The 23,000-nt window shown below is 46.3% G+C and overlaps 1 protein-coding gene and 1 long non-coding RNA gene across 4 annotated transcripts in view; one reads left to right on the top strand and one right to left on the bottom strand.

Moving 5' to 3' along the window:
- LOC139259840 (uncharacterized) overlaps positions 1 to 446 on the top strand; it is a 49,663-nt gene extending 49,217 nt beyond the window's left edge. For all 3 annotated transcript variants that reach the window (XR_011592665.1, XR_011592666.1, XR_011592667.1), the window contains one exon: positions 65 to 446. This is a non-coding gene — a long non-coding RNA (uncharacterized lncRNA). The remainder of the gene's footprint in view (positions 1 to 64) is intronic.
- The window catches only part of col28a2a (collagen, type XXVIII, alpha 2a), a 205,003-nt gene that overhangs the window by 35,291 nt on the left and 146,712 nt on the right, over positions 1 to 23,000 (bottom strand). Inside the window, exons 19-26 of the mRNA XM_070875706.1 lie at positions 21,754 to 21,822; positions 21,389 to 21,460; positions 15,743 to 15,811; positions 11,095 to 11,163; positions 6,071 to 6,139; positions 5,514 to 5,582; positions 718 to 786; positions 60 to 128 (exon numbers count right to left, since the gene is read on the bottom strand). Of these exons, the coding sequence (XP_070731807.1) occupies positions 60 to 128; positions 718 to 786; positions 5,514 to 5,582; positions 6,071 to 6,139; positions 11,095 to 11,163; positions 15,743 to 15,811; positions 21,389 to 21,460; positions 21,754 to 21,822 (555 nt within the window). The remainder of the gene's footprint in view (positions 1 to 59; positions 129 to 717; positions 787 to 5,513; positions 5,583 to 6,070; positions 6,140 to 11,094; positions 11,164 to 15,742; positions 15,812 to 21,388; positions 21,461 to 21,753; positions 21,823 to 23,000) is intronic.

Here is a 23,000-nt window from a genome sequence, read left to right on the forward strand (position 1 = left end):
TAAAATCATATATTTAGTACAAGACATTTAATTTTGTTTACATTGTTTATTCTACGTACCTTAGATCCCTGAATGCCTTCACCTGGAGGACCTTGAGGACCAGGCGGTCCTTGTTTCCCTGCTATTCCCTAAATTGTAAAGCAAGACTCAAATAAATCTGTTTCACATAAGAATAACTAATAGTTGCTGTACAATCGATTTACACATGTTCAACTGCAATTGTATTTGTATTTGTATGATTTGTTTATTTACTTGGATGTTTCCTTCCTGTTGGTGCCTTTCTTCTCAAATGTATTTTGTTGATAGACCCCCCTCTGGCTTAGCTGAGATCAGAGATCGATGCTGGGACCATCTCTAATCTGTACGGCTCCACTGTTCACTGGATAACCTCACTGAGCCATTGGAGAAGCACATGTCCACAAGTTGGACTGAACTGTCCTTGGTGTCAGCCAGATGAGGCTGTTTTGGGAGTGGGAGGGGTGGGAATGAGAGGAAGAGTTAAACAAAACCACAAAAATAAAATAAAAGCATAAAACTTTACATTGTCTTCTTGTCCGGCATTAAGTGTAACTCCTATTAATTAATCGAGTAGCTTTGCTGACCACTGTTAAGAAGTTCATAGCCATGTCTGCTCTAATTTCCTTGCTAGAGAGTCTGTCAATGCAAGCGACTTTAATGAGGAAATAAAGGCTAGAATGCAAACACAACTTACGGTACCTTCTGACCTTGCAGTCCTTCTCCTGGAGGTCCGGCTATACCACTTGGTCCTCTTGCTCCTGGATCTCCCTAATACACAATATTTATCAGTGAGAATTCTTAACTTCAAATTCTATTTTTCACCAAAAAATACAACAGAATGAAAGTGGAATGCTCATAGTAATTATGAATAAATGTAAACTATTTTGTAATTATGATATAAATGTAGTTAACTTTTGCATTGGAAGTTTAAGGAACTCACACAGCCAGAAACTGGATTTCCTACTAACGTGATCATCCCTTATGATCCTGCCAATCTGTTTAGTCTAGTACTGGCTTCCAATGGTGGTGATACCAGCAGTGCAGAGAAAACCAGCAATAGTCTGGTCTGGGCAGGGGAGGCTGCAACTTTCTTTGTGGGGCCCCGGAGAAGCACTTCGGCTCCTCCTGGCCTGACAAAGGGAACGTTTTCTGTGATGTATGTAGCACTCAAATCACTGACTCCACACAGTATGGTGTTATAGTAACTGCTGTGACCTTCGTCCTTTATTGTGTAACTCCAGAATGCCCCTCAGGTATGGTGGGCAGCCTTTTATACTCTGTCTTGCAGGTACTTTCGGGTCTCCCACCACAGTGCCCCTTGTGGCGCACCATTGTAACGATACATTTAATGTGCCTGGACAATACATAATATCTCAATATCTCACTCCACACCACCCACCCCACCCCCGCATCCGCCCAGAGTTCCAAAAGCACATTGCCGGTAACCTCGGCCTTGTTCGTCCTGATTGATTTGTGAGTGTGAGTCCATGACCATCCACTTCCCTCTTCTCCCCCCCCCCCCCCCCATGTAGAGATTATGCTTGTGATCCGGTGCAAGCACGTGGTATTGGCAGTCCTTACGTGGGTGATACAAGTACACAAACATAATCTCCAATAGAAAGTAGATACACATAGACAGTACATTTGTATGGTACATATAGATGCTTTGAAGAGTTATATCAAAAGGTTGCAGGTACACTGAACAGTTATTTAATCCCAGCTCCACTGGGTGAGGTATGGTGGCGGCATACTGCCCCTTTTTGCCCGAGGTAATGGGCTGCGCTGAGACAGGGTATCGCATATTGCGTTGCCTCTGTTCTCAGAAAATAGTCGCCTTTGTGGCTTGTCTGCAGCATTTGAACCATTGCATAAATCACATAAAATCAGAAATCGCATTAATCCATTAGTCATGTTAGTCACAGATCCATTAACCCTTTTAACTGTGCATTGTGATATTAACTCTTTTCACCAATCATATCAATCATTTTAATCACAGTAATCATTTTAGCATCAAAATATTAACTCTTGTCATAAATCACGTCATCATACAAATCACAGTAATCATTTTGACTCGCTCTTGCCCTTACAAAAGTCTCTTTGTGGGGACCGCCAACGGTGTAAGGCCCCTTTAAGACTCCCAGGTACATTTCCCTTTTAAGACGCTATTTTGTTTTTCCCACAAGATTTCTACTGGGCGCCGCCATTTTAGGTGCTCTGCTGGTGCCTGCCTGCCTCTCTCTGCAGAACTCTGCTGCCATGGGGCTCGCTGCCATCTTGAACTCACTGTGTTGCTGCCTGCTCTCTCTCTCTCTCTCTCTCTCTTTCTCTCTCTTGAGAGAGAGAGAGAGAGCCACCACACTCTGACCGCACCCGGGAGCCACAACGCACCGGCTCCCGCACCGCCGCATCCTCCGGAGCACCCCACGCAGCTGACCTTTTTGCCCGGGAGTCGCCACACACACACACGTCCTCCGGAGCTGACCTCCTCACTGCTGCAGCCGATCCTGGACGAGCCCCGCTCCTCGGAGCACTGGCCCTCACGACGTCGCCGAGCGAGTCCCACTCCCGAAACTGCCGATTCACCGCTCTTCCCGCTGCAAGCCCCGTGAACGGCCGCCTCTGCCTGCGGGCCGACGGTGCCTGCTGGAGCAGCCCATCGAAACCCTTCTCTCTTCTCCAGCTCGGTCGGCACTGCTGCTGGTTCCAGCGCCTCTTTCTCACTCTCAGACTTTGCAGGGGAGAGTCGACGGCCACCGCTGCTCTGCCCAACCCCACACACGCTTCCTTCGCTGCCATCCGATCTGAAGGTGGAGGCCTGCTCTGCCTGTGAACACGGGGGACAGCGGTCTGTGGAGGAATAACGTCTTCCCAGCTCCCACGGACCTTCCCCATCCATCTCCTGCCGAGTAGCGTCGGCCCATCGCCGGCAATGATCCATAAAGGTAAACCGTGCGTCTCGCCACCGTGAGATACCTACACATCAGCTCTGCCAAGAACAGGTATCAGTTCATAGAAACATAGAAACATAGAAAATAGGTGCAGGAGTAGGCCATTCGGCCCTTCTAGCCTGCACCGCCATTCAATGAGTTCATGGCTGAACATTCAACTTCAGTACCCCATTCCTGCTTTCTCGCCATACCCCTTGATCCCCCTAGCAGTAAGGACCTCATCTAACTCCTTTTTGAATATATTTAGTGAATTGGCCTCAACAACTTTCTGTGGTAGAGAATTCCACAGGTTCACCACTCTCTGGGTGAAGAAGTTCCTCCGCATCTCGGTCCTAAATGGCTTACCCCTTATCCTTAGACTGTGACCCCTGGTTCTGGACTTCCCCAACATTGGGAACATTCTTCCTGCATCTAACCTGTCTAACCCCGTCAGAATTTTAAACGTTTCTATGAGGTCCCCTCTCATTCTTCTGAACTCCAGTGAATACAAGCCCAGTTGATCCAGTCTTTCTTGATAGGTCAGTCCCTTGGTGTAGGTGCGCAGCTTCGCCGTGACCGGGACCAGCTTGGGTCGTGCAGCTGGGTTGATCCACAGTTTATCAAAAGTTTCCTGACTCATCAGTGACTGACTCGACCCCGTGTCCACTTCCTTACCCACTGGGACTCCGTTAATCTTGACTTCCATAATCACTGGGGCCGAATCGTCGGTACACGTATACAGTCCCAACGCATCAAATTCTTCTACCTGGGGCTGGGATGCCCGTCGAGCCAAACCGCAATGCTCCTCGCTGGACAGCAGATCATCTACCATCTCCTCAGCCACACAGTGAGTCGTGTTTTTTTTGCACATACGCTGAAGGTGGCCTCTCGTGTGGCAGGTATTGCACGTATACTCCGCAAACCTGCACCGGTGAGCCCAATGGCTTCCTCCACAGCACCAGCATGGTGCTACTTGATTAGCCCCCCTCGGCAGACTCTGAGTTCCAGGACCCTGAGTCCGTGATCCCTGCCCTGGGCAGAGCCACGTTCTGCAGTTGTGTCCGTGACGGGCGCTATCCCCTGTGAATAGTACCTGCTGGGTTCGAGACCGTGTGGATCATCTGCTTGGTGCTGCAAGTCGAGGTCATAAATGCCCGGCTGATGTTGATGGCTTTCTGCAGGCTGACTGTAGGTTCAGTAGATAGAGGAGACCCTCATGGCCAATCCCCATAACAAAGACGTCTCGCAACGCCTCGTTAAGGTATGTGCCAAAATCGCAAGGCGCCGCAAGTGTCCTGATGTCCGCAGCATATTTGGTGACCTCCTGGCCCTCAGGTCTGCAGTGGTGGTAGAATTTGTGCCTGGCCGTGAGGATGCTCTCCTTCGGTTTCAGTTGGTTACGAATGAGTTCAATCAGCTGCTCATATGACTTGTCCTTGGCGCTCGCAGGTGCCAGCAAATCCCTGACGAGACGGTAAACCTCATCGCTACAACTGGACAGCAATATCGCCTTACGCTTCTCTATCAGTGCGTTTGTGTTCTCTGTCAGGTCGTTTGCTATAAAGTAGTACTCGAGCCATTCCCTAAAGGCAGCCCAGTCATTACCCTCTGTAAAATCCTTTAGCGTGCACAAAGTAGCCATGGTTGTGTGAAGAGCTTGTCCGTGTCCTCGTTGCCAATTTGTGATGTATATAACACTCAAATCACTGACTCCACACAGTTTGGTGTTGTAGTAACAACTGTGACCTTAGTCCTTTATTGTGTAACTCCAGAGTGCCCCTCAGGTGTGGTGGGCAGTCTTTTATACTCTGTCTTGCAGGTACTTCCAGGTCTCCCACCACAGTGCCCCTTGTGGCGCACCATTGTAACTATACATTTAATGTGCCTGGACAATACATAAACTTTTCCATGGCCTCCCAACAGCTGCTTTCAACTGTGGCTTCCACGTTTGAGCGCGGGTTAAAATACAATCCGGGTCCCACTGATGTAATGGGACCCGGATTTGCGTAAATGTACGAGGTTCCCATCTGCTTCTGGCGGCTGCCTCAGCCAGCTAACTACAGTGACCAATTAAAGTGGTGGCCAGCAGAATTATAGCAGGAACGGAACGGTAAGGCATTTTAAAGGCTCCCCTTTGGCCTGTTTCTGCCAGGTGGATTAAAATCAACCAATAATGTTTCTCCATCGTCATTTTAGTCCCAGTCAAAATTTACAATGTGTGATCGTACTCAGAAAATAAAAAGAAATCAATGTTATTTCCACTCTCCTTGACATTATCCCATGCTTGGCCACAGGAGGGCAAGGTCCACACCATATAATTAAAAAATCACTTAAATTTAGCTCCCAATGTTTTCATTTTAATATTTAAGCGTTTTTTGTTGAAGCCACTTACTTTGGTTAGTCATATTTTGAACGGTCAAGCCGCTTTAATGGCAAAACAAATAATTAGAACTTTTAATTAGGAGGATCACTGTTATTACATGTAGCTAGTTAGATTTGTATAATTTGTCAAAAAAATACTAAAATAAATTATTTCCAATAGTAATAAATAAACAAGTAGCTACATACCTTAGGTCCTGGGAATCCAATTCCTACAGACCCCTGTTCACCTGTAGGGCCTGGCAGGCCCGGTAAGCCCTTTTAATGAGAACATAAAATATATTTTGGTTTTCTCCACCAATAGCCATTACATTTACATTAAGAATTTATAACGCCGCCAGACGCCCACAAGTGATTTTTTGATCTATTAAGAGAAGATAAATAAGAAACTTTTCAACTGGCCTAGCTTACAGAAGTCGGCTTTTTAAAGCAGTATGTAGAATGGAATTTGTTTTTCTGTTTTAGAAGTAATTATAATATAAATGTTTAAATATGGTTAACGTTTGCATTGCAAGTTTAAGAAATTCCGTTACATTTATTCAGTAATTCTGTAAGTCACAAGTCAGTAATCATTTATTTGTACGCAATTATTATAAACAGTTTTTAGGTTACGGCTAGAGTACATTATTCATCCATTCTGACATAAAACTGATATAATTTTAAAAGAAATTGTTATGAAAAATGGCAAAGATGTGCCTGAACCAAAACTTAATTTCGCAACCTTGTTTCAATGCACAGTTACTTACAGGTGTTCCTGGATAACCGTCTCCTTTTTGTCCGAATGGCCCTATTGGCCCTGGGAAGCCACGATCACCCTACGATTGAATGTCATAAATATAGAAAAATTATTTCACATACTAGACGGCAACAGATTGCACAATTTTTTGTTGCAAAATAAACCAAGCTTTGTTATTCCAAGCTAATGGTCTTTTATAATCGAAGCGTAAAAATAAAATTTAAAAGTAGAATGAGAAAATCCCATACACCTGTCCCTTCTATAGGCCATGTTCAATTTGCCCCAATATGGATTCTATTTATCCCATTCAGTCTCCTAAGGATGGGGACTAATCATAGGTAAAAACTCTACAAAAGCAGGTGCAAATCTGTGAATGGGCAGCACCCGAAAAAATATTAGTGGGAATATTGGTCGGAAGCTCATCTCGGTGTCAAATAGGACACCGAGGTTGCGAACGGTCTGGTTCAGCCTCAGACAGTTGCCAGAAAAAGGGATGGAGTCGGTGGCTAGGGAATGGAATATGTGGCGGGGACCGAAGACCATGGCATCGGTCTTCCCAATATTTAGCCGGAGGAAATTTTTGCTCACGTACAAGCAGCCTGACAAATCAGAGACAGTGGGTGGTGGTGAGGTAGAGCTGGATGTCATCAATGTACATGTGGAACCAAAGAGACAAAAGGGGAACTGTGCCAGCTACTACATAAAGACTTGCAGCCAGAAACATCTACTTGGACAGCTCACCCTGTGGCAATGAAAGTGACAACTACATTCAATTTTTACACCACAGGCTCATTTCAAGCAGCATGAGGGATCTGTGCAATATCACCAAGGCTACCATCTGAGCATTCGTCAAGTAATTTACTCTTTTATCTCCTGCCTTCACCTAAATCACAAATCTTTCAATCCAGTACCTATCCTGGAACACCACATCACATTACGTAGACCTATGTGACCCGATGTGACCATGCAAGTCTGCAAAACAGATGTGCACCCTTTCCTGTATGAATATAATCTCCATGAGTAACTGAGCATGAAATAAGTACACATTCTCTTTTATTGCAAGTAACTCAGAAGTGATCATAAGGCTTCCCGAGTGTCTAAACATGCTCTTCTGTCTCCTATTCTAGTCCTTCTCCTAGGTGAAACGTGAGGGGCCATATTGCGAGAGGTTATTGGCTGCTCCTGTATTACAAAGGCTCATGCGTCCTCTCAGCTTCAGCTCCTGGCAGGGAGCAGGTGGTGGCTGTGTCTTCGGCGCTTGTGCCTGGTGTTGCCTTCGACTTGCCACTTGCCTGGTGTCACTTTTGAACTGTGCCCTGGGTCGGTGTCCCCACTGATCAGCAGGCTGGCTGTTCTAATGGTAGTTATCAGATCATGAAAGCCAAGAGACAGCTGCCTGGATCCAGGCCTCCAATGTTTGAAAGGAATTCATAGGGTACTGCCTGTCTCTCCCCTACTGTCATCAGAGCAGTTGTCTGTGCTTCTGTGGGGCTGCTTCTTAGGTGGGCTCTGCTGCTGATTCCAATGAAGGAGCCATGCGTTCCATTGATGTCAGCAATGAAGCAAAAGCTCCCATGATGTTGCTGCAAATGAGAACAGTAGGTTCTAGACACACAGCAGTCAGCTGCTGTACATCCTTGGAGATTAACCTCAGTGCCTGCACCCAACTGTAATGTTCCTTGAACCTCCTTCTCTTCATAGAAACATAGAAAATAGGTGCAGGAGTAGGCCATTCGGCCCTTCTAGCCTGCACCGCCATTCAATGAGTTCATGGCTGAACATGCAACTTCAGTACCCCATTCCTGCTTTCTCACCATACCCCTTGATTCCCCTAGTAGTAAGGACTTCATCTAACTCCTTTTTCAATATATTTAGTGAATTGGCCTCAACAACTTTCTGTGGTAGAGAATTCCACAGGTTCACCACTCTCTGGGTGAAGAAATTCCTCCTCATCTCGGTCCTAAATGGCTTCCCCCTTATCCTTAGACTGTGTCCCCTGGTTCTGGACTTCCCCAACATTGGGAACATTCTTCCTGCATCTAACCTGTCTAACCCCGTCAGAATTTTAAACGTTTCTATGAGGTCCCCTCCCATTCTTCTGAACTCCAGTGAATACAAGCCCAGTTGATCCAGTCTTTCTTGATAGGTCAGTCCCGCCATCCCGGGAATCAGTCTGGTGAACCTTCGCTGCACTCCCTCAATAGCAAGAATGTCCTTCCTCAGGTTAGGAGACCAAAACTGTACACAATACTCCAGGTGTGGCCTCACCAAGGCCCTGTACAATTGTAGCAACACCTCCCTGCCCCTGTACTCAAATCCCCTTGCTATGAAGGCCAACATGCCATTTGCTTTCCTAACCGCCTGCTGTACCTGCATGCCAACCTTCAATGACTGATGTACCATGACACCCAGGTCTCTTTGCACCTCCCCTTTTCCTAATCTGTCACCATTCAGATAATAGTCTGTCTCTCTGTTTTTACCACCAAAGTGGATAACCTCACATTTATCCACATTATACTTCATCTGCCATGCATTTGCCCACTCACCTAACCTATCCAAGTCGCTCTGCAGCCTCATAGCATCCTCCTCGCAGCTCACACTGCCACCCAACTTAGTGTCATCCGCAAATTTGGAGATACTACATTTAATCCCCTCGTCTAAATCATTAATGTACAGTGTAAACAGCTGGGGCCCCAGCACAGAACCTTGCGGTACCTCACTACTCACTGCCTGCCATTCTGAAAAGTCCCCATTTACTCCTACTCTTTGCTTCCTGTCTGACAACCAGTTCTCAATCCATGTCAGCACACTACCCCCAATCCCATGTGCTTTAACTTTGCACATTAATCTCTTGTGTGGGACCTTGTCGAAAGCCTTCTGAAAGTCCAAATATACCACATCAACTGGTTCTCCCTTGTCCACTCTACTGGAAACATCCTCAAAAAATTCCAGAAGATTTGTCAAGCATGATTTCCCTTTCACAAATCCATGCTGACTTGGACCTATCATATTACCTCTTTCCAAATGCACTGCTATGACATCCTTAATAATTGATTCCATCATTTTACCCACTACCGATGTCAGGCTGACCGGTCTATAATTCCCTGTTTTCTCTCTCCCTCCTTTTTTAAAAAGTGGGGTTACATTGGCTACCCTCCACTCCATAGGAACTGATCCAGAGTCAATGGAATGTTGGAAAATGACTGTCAATGCATCCACTATTTCCAAGGTCACCTCCTTAAGTACTCTGGGATGCAGTCCATCAGGCCCTGGGGATTTATCGGCCTTCAATCCCATCAATTTCCCCAACACAATTTCCCGACTAATAAGGATTTCCCTCAGTTCCTCCTCCTTACTAGACCCTCCGACCCCTTTTATATCCGGAAGGTTGTTTGTGTCCTCCTCAGTGAATACCGAACCAAAGTACTTGTTCAATTGGTCTGCCATTTCTTTGTTCCCCATTATGACTTCCCCTGATTCTGACTGCAGGGGACCTACGTTTGTCTTTACTAACCTTTTTCTCTTTACATATCTATAGAAACTTTTGCAATCCGTCTTAATGTTCCCTGCAAGCTTCTTCTCGTACTCCATTTTCCCTGCCCTAATCAAACCCTTTGTCCTCCTCTGCTGAGTTCTAAATTTCTCCCAGTCCCCGGGTTCGCTGCTATTTCTGGCCAATTTGTATGCCACTTCCTTGGCTTTAATACTATCCCTGATTTCCCTTGATAGCCTCGGTTGAGCCACCTTCCCTTTTTTATTTTTACGCCAGACAGGAATGCGAGTATCCATGAGATCTGGCTCCCATGACTCTGAAGTCATAGGAAATCTTCTCGTCAGCCTCCTCATCCACTTGGGGATGGTGACACATATACGGTCAGATTCAGAAAGTTGTTGAGGCCAATTCACTAAATATATTCAAAAAGGAGTTAGATGAGGTCCTTACTGCTAGGGGGATCAAGGGGTATGGCGAGAAAGCAGGAATGGGATACTGAAGTTGAATGTTCAGCCATGAACTCATTGAATGGCGGTGCAGGCTAGAAGGGCCGAATGGCCTACTCCTGCACCTATTTTCTATGTTTCTATGTTTTAACCACAGTGAAGTGTGAAGGGCTACTTGTGCAGCTATTAATTTTAGAGGTGAACAGTGTGCTGATGCCTACAGTGCCAAAGGAATAATAGGGGCAGCATTCCTGGTTAGGTCATTGGACTTATTCTTGCACTGGCCTGCAGTTCTGGGCAGTGAGAGTGATATCACGCAGTGCCACTTCCACCTCCCTTCACATGGCTCACAAGACATTTTCGGAGGTTTCCTCCAGTGGGCTCCAGCCAGTCTTTCTCTCCTTTGCTGCATTTTAGCCAGGAGAGTATGTAGGTCGGCCTCATTAAAATTTTCTGTGGTTCTTTTCTGCCTCCTTCTAAAGCCCTGCTTCTTACTTTGGGTGCCTCTGCGAAGACATTATCTAAAAATAGCACAAAATCCCACATGAACCACCCAGTACAGCCGGCCGACAGCCAAGTCACAGAGTGAGACACTTTCCTACTTACTTGCTGTTGTCCGGCCTACTGTTGCAATCTTCAGCTATTCTAGGATTTTAAAAGGATTTTTAAAGGCTTCCACCTGCAATTTTCATTCTCCAGCGCCGTACTCCCAGATATGCACATGAGCTGGTCCTTGATTTGCGACAGGATCAGCATTGGAGAGGATCATTGGGTGGAAGTACGACCTCTGGGATGCAACACCAAATGACGTAAATGGCCCTGTGGATTTTCGGTGCCTATATTTATCCTATGATGTACAATAATTCTAATTGGATAATTAAAGGTCTACAATGTTAATCAGTGATCAGTTGGTTCCTAATTCCAGTGCAGATCAACATTTGTGCACAAAACTTACAGCCTGAAGGGTAATCAAAACTCTGATACTTTATTGAATTGTATCACATTTTATCCTTTTTGTTGCCCCCCTATAGAAACCAGAAAACCATGAGATTTCTTCTCATTTGCAATACTCAAAACAATTTTAGCAGCTCTTACCTTGGGACCAGGAATTCCTATTCCAGTTTCACCTGTAGAGCCAATGGGACCAGGAGGACCTGGATCACCCTATATAAAACATTGATTAATAAATCATTATTAAATCTGATATAAAAGATTTAAGTTTAAGACCAGAAAAGGAACGGTATACATATCAGGAAAGGATGAACAGGCTGGGTCTCTTTTCTTTTGAAAAAAGGCTGAGGGGTGACCTAATAGAGGTCTTTAAAATTATGAAAGGTTTTGATAGAGTGGATACAGAGAATGTTTACACTTGTGCGGAAGAGCATAACTAGAGGCTGTGATGTTATGTATTGATGTGTGTATCGTCCTGGTACCTTAAATGTAATGTAAGCACAATGCTACACCACAGGGGGCGCTGTGATGGGAAACCTGGAAGTACCTGCAACAGGCACTATAAAAGGCTGACCACCACACCTGAGAGGCACTCTGGAGCTGAACAATAAAGGACGAAGGTCACAGCAGTTAGATTTACACCAGACCGTGTGGAGTCAGTGATTTATGTGCTACATACATCACATTGGCGACTAGGAAGCGGACAACTCCACGCAACCATGGCTACTCTGGGCTCACTAAAGGATTTTACTGTGGGCAATGATTGGGAGGCCTTCACGAAAAGGCTTGAGTACTACTTCACAGCAAACGACCTGACAGAGGACACGGACGCACTGAGAGATAAGCGTAAGGCGATATTGCTCTCCAGTTGTGGAGATGAGGTTTACTGTCTCGTCAGGGATTTGCTGGCACCCGGGAGCACCAGGGACAAGTCATACGAGGAGCTGACTGAACTCATTCGTGACCAGTTGAAACTGAAGGAGAGCATCCTCACGGCCAGATACAAATTTTACCATCACTGCAGACCTGAGGGCCAGGATGTCACCAAATATGCTGCGGACCTCAGGAGACTCGCGGCGCCGTGTGATTTTGGCGCACACCTTGACGAGGCTTTGCGGGACGTTTTCGTAATGGGGATTGGCCACGAGGGACTCCTTCACAAGCTGTTAGCCACGGAACCCACAGTCACTCTGACAAAGGCCATCACCATCAGCCGGGCACATATGACCTCGACTTGCAGCACCAAGCAAATAATCCACACAGTCTTGAACCCGGCAGGCACTGTCCACAGGATAGCGCCCACCACGGACAAAACTGCAGAACGTGGCTCTGCCCGGGGCAGAGAGCACGGACCTCGGGGTCCTGGAACTCAGAGTCCGCTGAGGGGGGCCAGTCAAGCAGCACTATGCTGGCGCTGTGGAGGAAGCCATGGGGCTCACCGGTGCAGGTTTGCAGAGTACATGTGCAATACCTGCCACGTTAAAGGCCACCTACAGCATATGTGTAAAAGAAATCGGACTCACCATGTGGCTGAGGAGATGGGGGATGATCCATCATCCAGCGAGGGGCAGGCAGAAGATGATGAGGTGTTGGGAGTGTACACATGTACCGACGATTCGCCCCCAGTGATAAGGGAAGTAAAAATCAACGGAGTCCCAGTGAGTATGGAAGTGGACACGGGCTCGGGTCCGTCGTTGATGAGTCAGAGAACTTTTGATAAACTGTGGATTAACCCAGCTGCACGACCCAAGCTGGTCCCAGTCACGGCGAAGCTGCGTACCTACACCAGGGAACTAATAATACCTGTTCTTGGCAGAGCGATGGTGCAGGTATCCCACCGGGACGAGACGCACGCGTTACCTTTGTGGGTCGTTGCAGGAGATGGGCCGACACTCCTCGGCCGGAGGTGAATGGGGATGGTCTGTGGGAGCTGGGAAGACTTCATCACTCCACAGGCTGCTGCTCCCCGGGGTGCTGCCGTGCCCCGGGTCCCCAGAGAGCAGCACCGACCGAGCTGGAGCTGCAGCCTCAATCCACCCACAGGCAAGCCCCAGGCCCGGACCTCACACAGAGATCCTGCAGCCTCAGCCCCCACAGGCAAGCAGCCCTGCAGAGAGGGGCCTAGTTGGGGGGGGGGGGGGTGAGCCGGTGGGGTGCGAGGGATCCAGGATGGCCAGCGGATCGGAGGGGCCCACGCAGAGGGAGAGTCGGGCAGCGGCAGCAGCTGGAGGTCAGGGGCCACGGCGGCCGCATGGGAGGCCGCTACACAGGCCGCAGAGGAGGCAGTAAGTGCGGCCGCTGGAGAGGCCATGACGGCCGCAGGGGAGGCGGCTACGGTGGCCGCTGGAGAAGCGACGATGACGGCCGCAGGAGAGGCGGCAAGTCAGGTAGCAGCGGAGAGGAGCGGAGGCTGCGCCGGCAGAGGGCATCCGGAGCTGCGGAGAGCAAGATGGCGGCGGCATCGTGTCCAGAGAGCAGAGCATCAAAGATGGCAGCGCCCAAGGAGAAGCCTCGTGGAATCCTCCTGCATCAAAGATGGCGCCTTAAAAAGGAAATGCACCCGGGAGTCTTAAAAGGGCCTTACTATGAGGTGGGCCCCACAAAGGACTTCTGTACGACAGAGCGAGTCTGAAATTAGCTATGTTAATGTGAGGTGGCAAATTTATAACAAGAATTCATTTTTTTATGCTGAATGGCCACTGTATTTGTGTAAAATAATGGATATGAAGTACAATTAATGATAAGGGCTAACAAGGAAATCAGGGATCCGTTACCAGTCAATGTACCAGTTAATGTACCAGATAACATGTACCATACCAACGCACTGTCTATGCCTACCTGCCTTCCGTTGGACAAGTGTGATGTTATGTATTGATGTGTTTATCGTCGTCCTGCGTCCTGGTGGGGGGGAAGTGTGATGTTATGTATTGATGTGTGTATTGTCCTGGTACCTTAAATGTAATGTAAGCACAATGCTACACCACAGAGCGCGCTGTGGTGGGAAACCTGGAAGTACCTGCAACAGGCGCTATAAAAGGCTGACCACCACACCTGAGAGGCACTCTGGAGCTGAACAATAAAGGACGAAGGTCACAGCAGTTAGATTAACACCAGCCCGTGTGGAGTCAGTGATTTGTGTGCTACATACACCACCGAGGCCATCAATATAAGATAGTCACCAAGAAATCCAATAGGGAATTCAGAAGCAATTTCTTTACCCAAAGAATGGTGAGAATGTGGAACTCGCTACCACAGGAAGTGGTTGAAGCAAATAATATAGATGCATTTAAGAGGAGGCTGGACAAGCATGAGGGAGAAGGGAAGAAGGGAGTAGAGGATTACGCTGCTAGATTTAGATGAGGAAAGAAGGGAGGAGGCGCGAGTGGAGCAAAACGCCGGCAGAGACTGGTTGGGCTGAATGGTCTGTTTCTGTGCCGTATATCCTATGTAATCCTATGTAGTTCTGTTCCCTGGGTGCAAAGGTGAAAAAAAAGGGGAGACCATTCCAGGGCTTTTCTGGCAGGACCAACAGATCCATTTAACTGAGGCAGGAGGTATCCAAGAAAGTCAGCCCTTTAATGTGTGTTGGATAGAAGAAACATTCATTTTAATGATACAAAAATACCTAAATGCCCACTTTCAGTTTGTGGGTCTATTGTGTTGTACCTTTATTATATCAATTCTATATACTTGTATATTCTATAGAAATTCCTGTAGTTAACATTAATTAGTTAGTAGTTAATGATCATTTCACAATGGAAAAAAAATCTCATTCTTATTTTCATTTTATTTTATGCTCACATTATTTTGAATGTTGTTTACAATAGTTTTCAAATATTTTGGTTGGTTGTTTGGAACTCAATTTAGAACATTAACTAAAATGGGCTTTTTAATTAATGCGCTCAATAAATGTAAATAATAAAATTGAATGGAAAAGTCACTTAATTATTTAACTTACAGTTCAGAATAACTGTAATGATGGGACGTTGTTGAAAGGTCAATAATTTTGATCAATCTTGCTGGTGTCAGAAATTACATTAATTAAGTTAAAACTATTTTATCTGTTGTGACATCTAGTCCAGCATTATACCGTATAGGGGAGGACAACATGCAAAACCAAATCCACGTAAAGCTTACTTATACATCTGGATTTTGATCGAAAACTGCCACCACCGGTTTATTGCCCAAAAAATGGCTATGATTATTCAATTAAGAACAACGGAAAATTAATCAAAAAATGGATAAAAATCCGCCCGGCGGGAAAAATCGCCATTGCACGTGGATTCTCGGTGGAAATCGCGATCCTCGTCACATTTAGTCCGAGGCTACGAGTTGGGCCGAGGGAGGGGGGAAAACATAAATTTTTTTTTTCAAAAAAACAAAAAATAAAAAGCCGCAAAAAATTCACAGGGACCTTTTTCCAGTGAATTGCTGCAAAAGAATTTTAAAAAACCCTTTAACTTACCTTTTTTTGCAGGGTGTCATACCTACCGCCAATCAAAGGGCTACTCTGGCTGGTTCCTCCTCGGCGTTTTGTTTTTCAGTGTTGCACGCCGGCGATCCGCTCCCCAGCGGTATTTCAAAACCGCCGGCGGAACACTTTGATGAAATTCCCACCAGATTGTTTTCCACCGAAAAAGAAGAAATACCGCCGAGAAACACGGCGGGTGGCTGATGAAATTCCAGCCCATAGTGTTAAACAGAGCTGACTTTTTGTATTGTTCACCAACTTGTTTTCAAAAAAGAGGGCATTTAAAAGGCTACTGAAATAATGTTAAACATTTGTGCATACCTTAAGTCCCATAATGCCACGTCCCGGAAAGCCTGGCATTCCTAGGCGCCCCGCAGCACCTGGTTCACCCTGCAATGTGAATCAAAACAGAACAGATTATCAATAATCTGATGCAAAAATATGTGTAATCCTTAATGTGTAATCTCTTTAAATTTTGTTTCATTTCCTTTGATAAAGAGCTTTAGGTTAAAATATGGTTCAACACAGAGGCAGTTGTAGAGTGTTGCTAATGGCTGCAAGGATACCAGTAGTTATCCTCCACCACTGGAATGGCATTGCCAAAACAGTTATGTTCACCTCTGCCCTACTAATAGTAGGAAGAGTTGATCTGATAATTTTTCCTGGAAACATCTTTCAGTGTCAACGTCAAATTGCTGATGTTAGCTTTCTTCTGCTGACCTTTCACCAAAGACGTCAAGGCCTGTAAAGGCCAGTGGGAGTTCGAGGTCGGAGAGCTAGTCGGAGGAGGAGCGAGTTCCGGGGACGTCGAGGCCTATAAAGGCCAGCGGGAGTTCGTGGTCGGAGAGCTAGTCGGAGGAGGAGCGAGTTCCAGGGACGTCGAGGCCTATAAAGGCCAGTGGGAGTTCGTGGTCGGAGAGCTGGTCGGAATAGGAGCGAGTTCCGGGGACGTCGAGGCCTATAAAGGCCAGTGGGAGTTCGTGGTCGGAGAGCTAGTTGGAGGAGGAGCGAGTTCCGGGGACGTCAAGGCCTATAAAGGCCAGCGGGATTGCGTGGTCGGAGAGCTAGTCGGAAGAGGAGCGAGTTCCGGGGACATCAAGGCCTACCGGTGCAGCTACAGGGAGAAGGGAAATAGAAGTAGAAAGAAATCAAAAAGTGACATCACAGCCAAGGGGGTAAGTGATTGGTTAGCTTTTCTTTTGCTTTCTTTATCAGTAAGTAACCTTTAACACTGTTGTTGCCCAATTAAGTTAATCCAAGGGTTAAGTCATGGCAGGAGAGCTCGGACACGTGTCATGCTCCTCCTGCACTATGTGGGAACTCAGGGACGCTTCCAGTGTCCCTGACGACTATGTGTGCGGGAAGTGCATCCGCCTGCAGATTCTGACAGATCGCATTGCGGCATTGGAGCTGCAGGATGAACGAACTCTGGAGCATCCACAATGCTGAGAATGACGAGAATAGCACGTTTAGTGAATTGGTCACACCGCAGGTAAAGGGTACACAACCAGATAGGGATTGGGTGACCAACAGGAAGAGCAGTGCAAGGAAGGTAGTGCAGGGGTCCCCTGCGGTCATCCCCCTGCAAAACAGATACGCCGTTTTGGGTACTGTTGGGGGGGATGACTCATCAGGGCAAGGCAGCAGCAGCCAAGTTCATGGCACCGTGGATGGCTCTGCTGCACAGGAGGGCAGGAAAAATAGTGGGAGAGCGATAGTGATAGGGGATTCAATTGTAAGAGGAATAGATAGGCGTTTCTGCGGCCGCAACCGAGACTCCAGGATGGTATGTTGCCTCCCTGGTGCAAGGGTCAAGGATGTCTCGGAGCGAGTGCAGGACATTCTGAAAAGGGAGGGTGAACAGCCAGTTGTCGTGGTGCATATAGGTACCAACGAGATAGGTAAAAAACGGAATGAGGTCCTACGAGACGAATTTAGGCAGCTAGGAGCTAAATTTAAAAAGTAGGACTTCAAAGGTGGTAATCTCAGGATTGCTACCAGTGCCACGTGCTAGTCAGAGTAGGAATCGCAGGATACCTCAGATGAATATGTGGCTTGAGGAGTGGTGCAGAAGGGAGGGATTCAAATTCCTGGGGCAATGGAACCAGTTCTGGGGAAGGTAGGACCAATACAAACCGGACGGTCTGCACCTGGGCAGGACCGGAACCAATGTCCTCGGGGGAGTGTTTACTAGTGCTGTTGAGGTGTAGTTAAACTAATATGGCAGGGGGATGGGAACCTATGCAGGGAGACAGAGGGAAATAAAAGGGAGACAGAGGCAAAAGATAGAAAGGAGAATAGTAAAAGTGGAGGGCAGAGAAACCCAAGGCAAAAAGCAAAAAGGGCCACATTACAGCAAAATTCTAAAGGGGCAAAGTGTGTTAAAAAGACAAGCCTGAAGGCGCTGTGCCTCAATGCGAGGAGTATTCGGAATAAGGTGGACGAATTAACTGCGCAGATAGCAGTTAATAGATATGATGTAATTGGCATCACAGAGACATGGCTCCAGGGTAACCAAGACTGGGAATTCAACATCCAGGGGTATTCAACATTTAGGAAGGATGGACAGAAAGGAAAAGGAGGCGGGGTGGATTTGCTGGTTAAAGAGGAAATTAATGCAATAGTAAGGAAGGACATTGGCTTGGATGATGTGGAATCGGTGTGGGTGGAGCTGCTGAATACCAAAGGGCAGAAAACGCTGGTGGGAGTTGTGTACAGGCCACCAAACAGTAGTAGTGAGGTTGGGGACAGCATCAAACAAGAAATAAGGGATGTGTGCAATAAAGGTACAGCAGTTATCATGGGCGACTTTAATTTACATATAGATTGGGCTAACCAAACTGGTAGCAATGCGGTGGAGGAGGATTTCCTGGAGTGTATTCGGGATGGTTTTCTTGACCAATATGCCGAGGAACCAACTAGAGAGCTGGCCTTCCTAGACTGGGTGATGTGAAATGAGAAGGGACTAATCAGCAATCTTGTTGTGCGAGGCTCCTTGGGGCAGAGTGATCATAATATGGTAGAATTCATTATTAAGATGGAGAGTGACACAGTTAATTCAGAAACTAGGGTCCTGAACTTAAGGAAAGCTAACTTCGACGGTATGAGGCGTGAATTGACTAGAGTAGACTGGCAAATGATACTTAAAGGGTTGATGGTGGATAGGCAATGGCAAACATTTATAGATCACATGGATGAATTACAACAATTGTACATCCCTGTCTGGAGTAAAAATAAAACATGGAAGGTAGCTCAACCGTGGCTAACAAGGGAAATTAAGGGTAGTATTAGATCCAAGGAAGAGGCATATAAATTGGCCAAAAAAAGCAGCAAACCAGAGGACTGGGAGAAATTTAGAATTCAGCAGAGGAGGACAAAGGGTTTAATTAGGGGACAAAGGGTTTAATTAGGAGGGGGAAAATAGAGTACGAGAGGAAGCTTGCCGAGAACATAAAAACTGACTGCAAAAGCTTCTATAGATAGGTGAAGAGAAAAAGATTAGTGAAGCCAAACGTAGGTTGCAGTCAGATTCAGGTGAATTTATAATGGAGAACAAAGAAATGGCTGACCAGTTGAGCAAATACTTTGGTTCTGTCTTCACGAAGGAAGACATAAATAACCTTCTGGAAGTACAAGAGGACCGAGGGTCTAGTGAGGAGGAGGAACTGAAGGATATAGTTATTAGGCGGGAAATTGTGTTAGGGAAATTGATGGGATTGAAGGGCGATAAATCCCGGGGGCCTGATAGTCTACATCCCAGAGTACTTAAGAAAGTGGCCCCAGAAATAGTGGATGCATTGGTAATCATTTTCCAACAGTCTATCGACTCTGGATCAGTTCCTATGGACTGGAGGGTAGCTAATGTAACACCACTTTTTAAAAAAGGAGAGAAAACAGGTTAGAGCAGTTAGCCTGACATCAGTTGTGGGGAAAATGTTGGAATCAATTATTAAAGATGAAATAACTGCGCATTTGGAAAGCAGTGACAGGATCGGTCCAAGTCAGCATGGATATATGAAAGGGAAATCATGCTTGACAAATCTTCTGGAATTTTTTTGAGGATGTAACTAGTAGAGTGGACAAGGGAGAACTAGTGGGTGTGATGTATTTGGACTTTCAAAAGGCCTTTGACAAGGTCCCACATAAGAGATTGGTGTGCAAAATCAAAACACATGGTATTGGGGGTAATGTGCTGGCGTGGATAGAGAATTGGTTGGCAGACAGGAAGCAGAGAGTCGGGATAAAGGGGTCCTTTTCAGAATGGGAGGCAATGACTAGTGTAGTGCCGCAGGGCTCAGTGCTGGGACCCCAGCTCTTTATAATATACATTAATGATTTGGATGAAGGAATTGAGTGTAATATCTCCAAGTTTGCAGATGACACTAAACTGGGTGGCGGTGTGAGCTGTGAGGAGGACGCTAAGAGGCTGCAGGGTGATTTGGACAGGTTAGGTGAGTGGGCAAATGCATGGCAGATGCAGTATAATGTGGATAAATGTGAGGTTATCCACTTTGGTGGCAAAAACACGAAGGCAAAATATTATCTGAATGGCGGCAGATTTGGAAAAAGGGAGGTGCAATGAGACCTGGGTGTCATGGTTCATCAGTTATTGAAAGTTAGCATGCAGGTACAGCAGGCGGTGAAGAAGGCAAATGGCATGTTGGCCTTCATAGCTAGGGGATTTGAGTATAGGAGCAGGGAGGTCTTACTGCAGTTGTACAGGGCCTTGGTGAGGCCTCACCTGGAATATTGTGTTCAGTTTTGGACTCCTAATGAGGAAGGACGTTCTTGCTATTGAGGGAGTGCAGCGAAGGTTCACCAGACTGATTCCAGGGATGGCTGGACTGACATTTGAGGAGAGACTGGATCAACTGGGCCTTTATTCACTGGAGTTTAGAAGGATGAGAGGGGATCTCATAGAAACGTATGAGATTCTGATGGGACTGGACAGGTTAAATGCGGGAAGAATGTTCCTGATGTTGAGGAAGTCCAGAACCAGGGGACACAGTCTTAGGATAAGGGGTAGGCCATTTAGGACTGAGATGAGGAGACACTTCTTCACTCAGAGAGTTGTTAACCTGTGGAATTCCCTGCTGCAGAGAGTTGTTGATGCCAGTTCATTGGATATATTCAAGAGCGAGTTAGATATGGCCTTTACTGCTAAAGAGATCAAGGGGTATGGAGAGAAAGCAGGAAAGGGATTGATCAGCCATGACCTTATTGAATGGTGGTGCAGGCTCGAAGGGCCGAATGGCTTACTCCTGCACCTATTTTCTATGTTTTTATGTTTCTATGGTGAGGTACAGACGTTCGGTGTCAGAATGCAGGAGGGGGCATAGGACTAGAGGAGTTAGATTTAGGCAAGATCTTTCACCTCCTCAACCACCTGTGTGCGGTCAGACTGTTTGTCCAATCTGCTGGCCTCACTGACCTGCATTGGCCCCCGACCCCAACACATTGAATCTAAAATCCTCATCTTTGCCTTCAAACCTCTCACTGATCTTGCCTAACTCTAACTGTTCTAGCCCTATGCCCCCTCCTGCATTCTGACACCGGATGTCTGTACCTCACCCATCTTTGCCCCGCTATTGATGGCAAAGCCCCCAGCTGCCTTGGCTCTACTTTCGGGAACTTCCTCCCTAAATGCTTTCAGCTGTCCATCTCTCCCTTTCTCAAATTTTCATTTCGATCAAACTGTCAGCCACCCATCCTAAGCTCTCCTTTTATCAGTAGGTATCTTTTCTCATTTACTTCCAGTTTGTGAAGCACTTGGGGACAGTTGTTATGTTAAAAGCAGTATATAAATGGAACTTAATGTTGTAGATTTATTCCGGCATGGAAATTTCTGCATTTTGAAAGGAGTGAAGAAACATTATATACAAAAACGTCAAAAGTTACCAGATGGCAGAGCTAGATGAAATTCAAAAATGTCGACATGTATTCCAACCAATTCAGAAGTTAACTTGCCTTCGGTCCCATTGGTCCTGTTATTCCAGGTGGACCAACCAGACCTCGCAGCCCCCTCTGACCTATGTCACCCTACAGGAAACAAAAAGACAAAACATTGTAGAGAAAGAGCCACAGCATTTTTCTTTTGTATTACTAAACTATGGATAAATGTCCACCTTCACCACCTTGGTGGTAACCTAGCGGAACTTATCACTCGCCTTTTGTAGAACCTGAAACGATTTTCCTTTCACAATGGAATGTAAATCCGACAGATTCTACAACTCACTTGGCCAGATTACCGCCTACGCGGTGAAGACGGAAACTTATCCCCAAATTTCTGTACAAATGGCATGTCCTGTTAGCTTCAGATATAGAGAGTTTACCTTCTCTCCTTGAATTCCTATGCCTGGAGCACCTTCAGCCCCTCGAGGACCTGACAATCCTGGTTCACCCTATGACGAGAATAAAAAAAATCTGAATGGTGAAAGATAATAATCTCAAGATTATTTATCTCAGAGATAGCACTGCTGATTGTTCAAATACCATTGGGATGTTACCCACCTGTTATCAGAAAATGGAAGGAACAATTAGAATCATCTGACAATCATATCATAACTGAAACACTACTGCACATCTATAAAACTGGAGACACTAGACTGTAAGAATATTTTAGTGTAGAATAATTAAATTAATATTTTCAGCTGTATATACTCTATCTCATTGAATAGAGGGAAAAGCCACACCTCCTCCCCTCACCACCTGATGTTGCCAACATGAGGCCGAGGTGATTTTAATTGCTGGGCCCCATTTGATGGGGTTCCCACAAAAATGCAGTGAGAAACAGGCAGCCCACCCATTTTCTCTGCACAATTTCCAATGGACTGCTCAAGGCCTATTTAAAGTGGAAAGGCACTTTAAAGTGAGGTTGCATTTTCTGATTTCACATTTCGTTCGAACAGCATGGAGACAATTATGTTGGCAGTAATGAAACGGAGGGCTGCTCCTAGATTTTCTGATGCCTCCCTGGAGGTCCAGGCAAGGAGAGAAGTACAGTACCCACAGGAAGATCCCGAAGACTCATTATCCAGAAGGTTGGACAGAGGTGGCCATCATCACCTAGACCGGGGTTCAATATAGAGAGTGTATTGAACCCAGGGGTGGTGAGGGTGGCCAGCAGGGGCCCGCAGTTGTTTTGTGGACCCAGGAGGAACACTCCTAATCCCTTCGACTCCACAAATACCACATTCCTGGAGGTTTTGGGGCCTTTTTATGAGTGGCCTCTAGTGGTCCCCAAGGACTGCTGATTAGGTTATTGGGAAACACCAGTTGGAGCTTGAATATCACAAGCTCCAACCAAGGCAAATAAATATTTCAAACTGGGAACATTCCTGCATTCTCTGGTGGGACCTGGTGTGCAGGTTCTTGGCAGCTGGATCCAAGCATTTATGCCGAGATCGACAGCACACGGTTGTTCAGGCCCAAGTATTTAATCTGATTCTCTAACTAACTTGATGAACTTGGAAAGGCCAAACGGGATGTGTAACAGCTACGTCGAAGATGACTGGAGAGGTAAATTTTTAGCAAAGAATGACGCCTAAGATGGTTTGGTCTTGAGTGTAATTATCATAAG

Source organism: Pristiophorus japonicus, chromosome 3, assembly GCF_044704955.1.
Source record: "Pristiophorus japonicus isolate sPriJap1 chromosome 3, sPriJap1.hap1, whole genome shotgun sequence".
Classification (NCBI taxonomy): Eukaryota; Metazoa; Chordata; class Chondrichthyes; family Pristiophoridae; genus Pristiophorus; species Pristiophorus japonicus.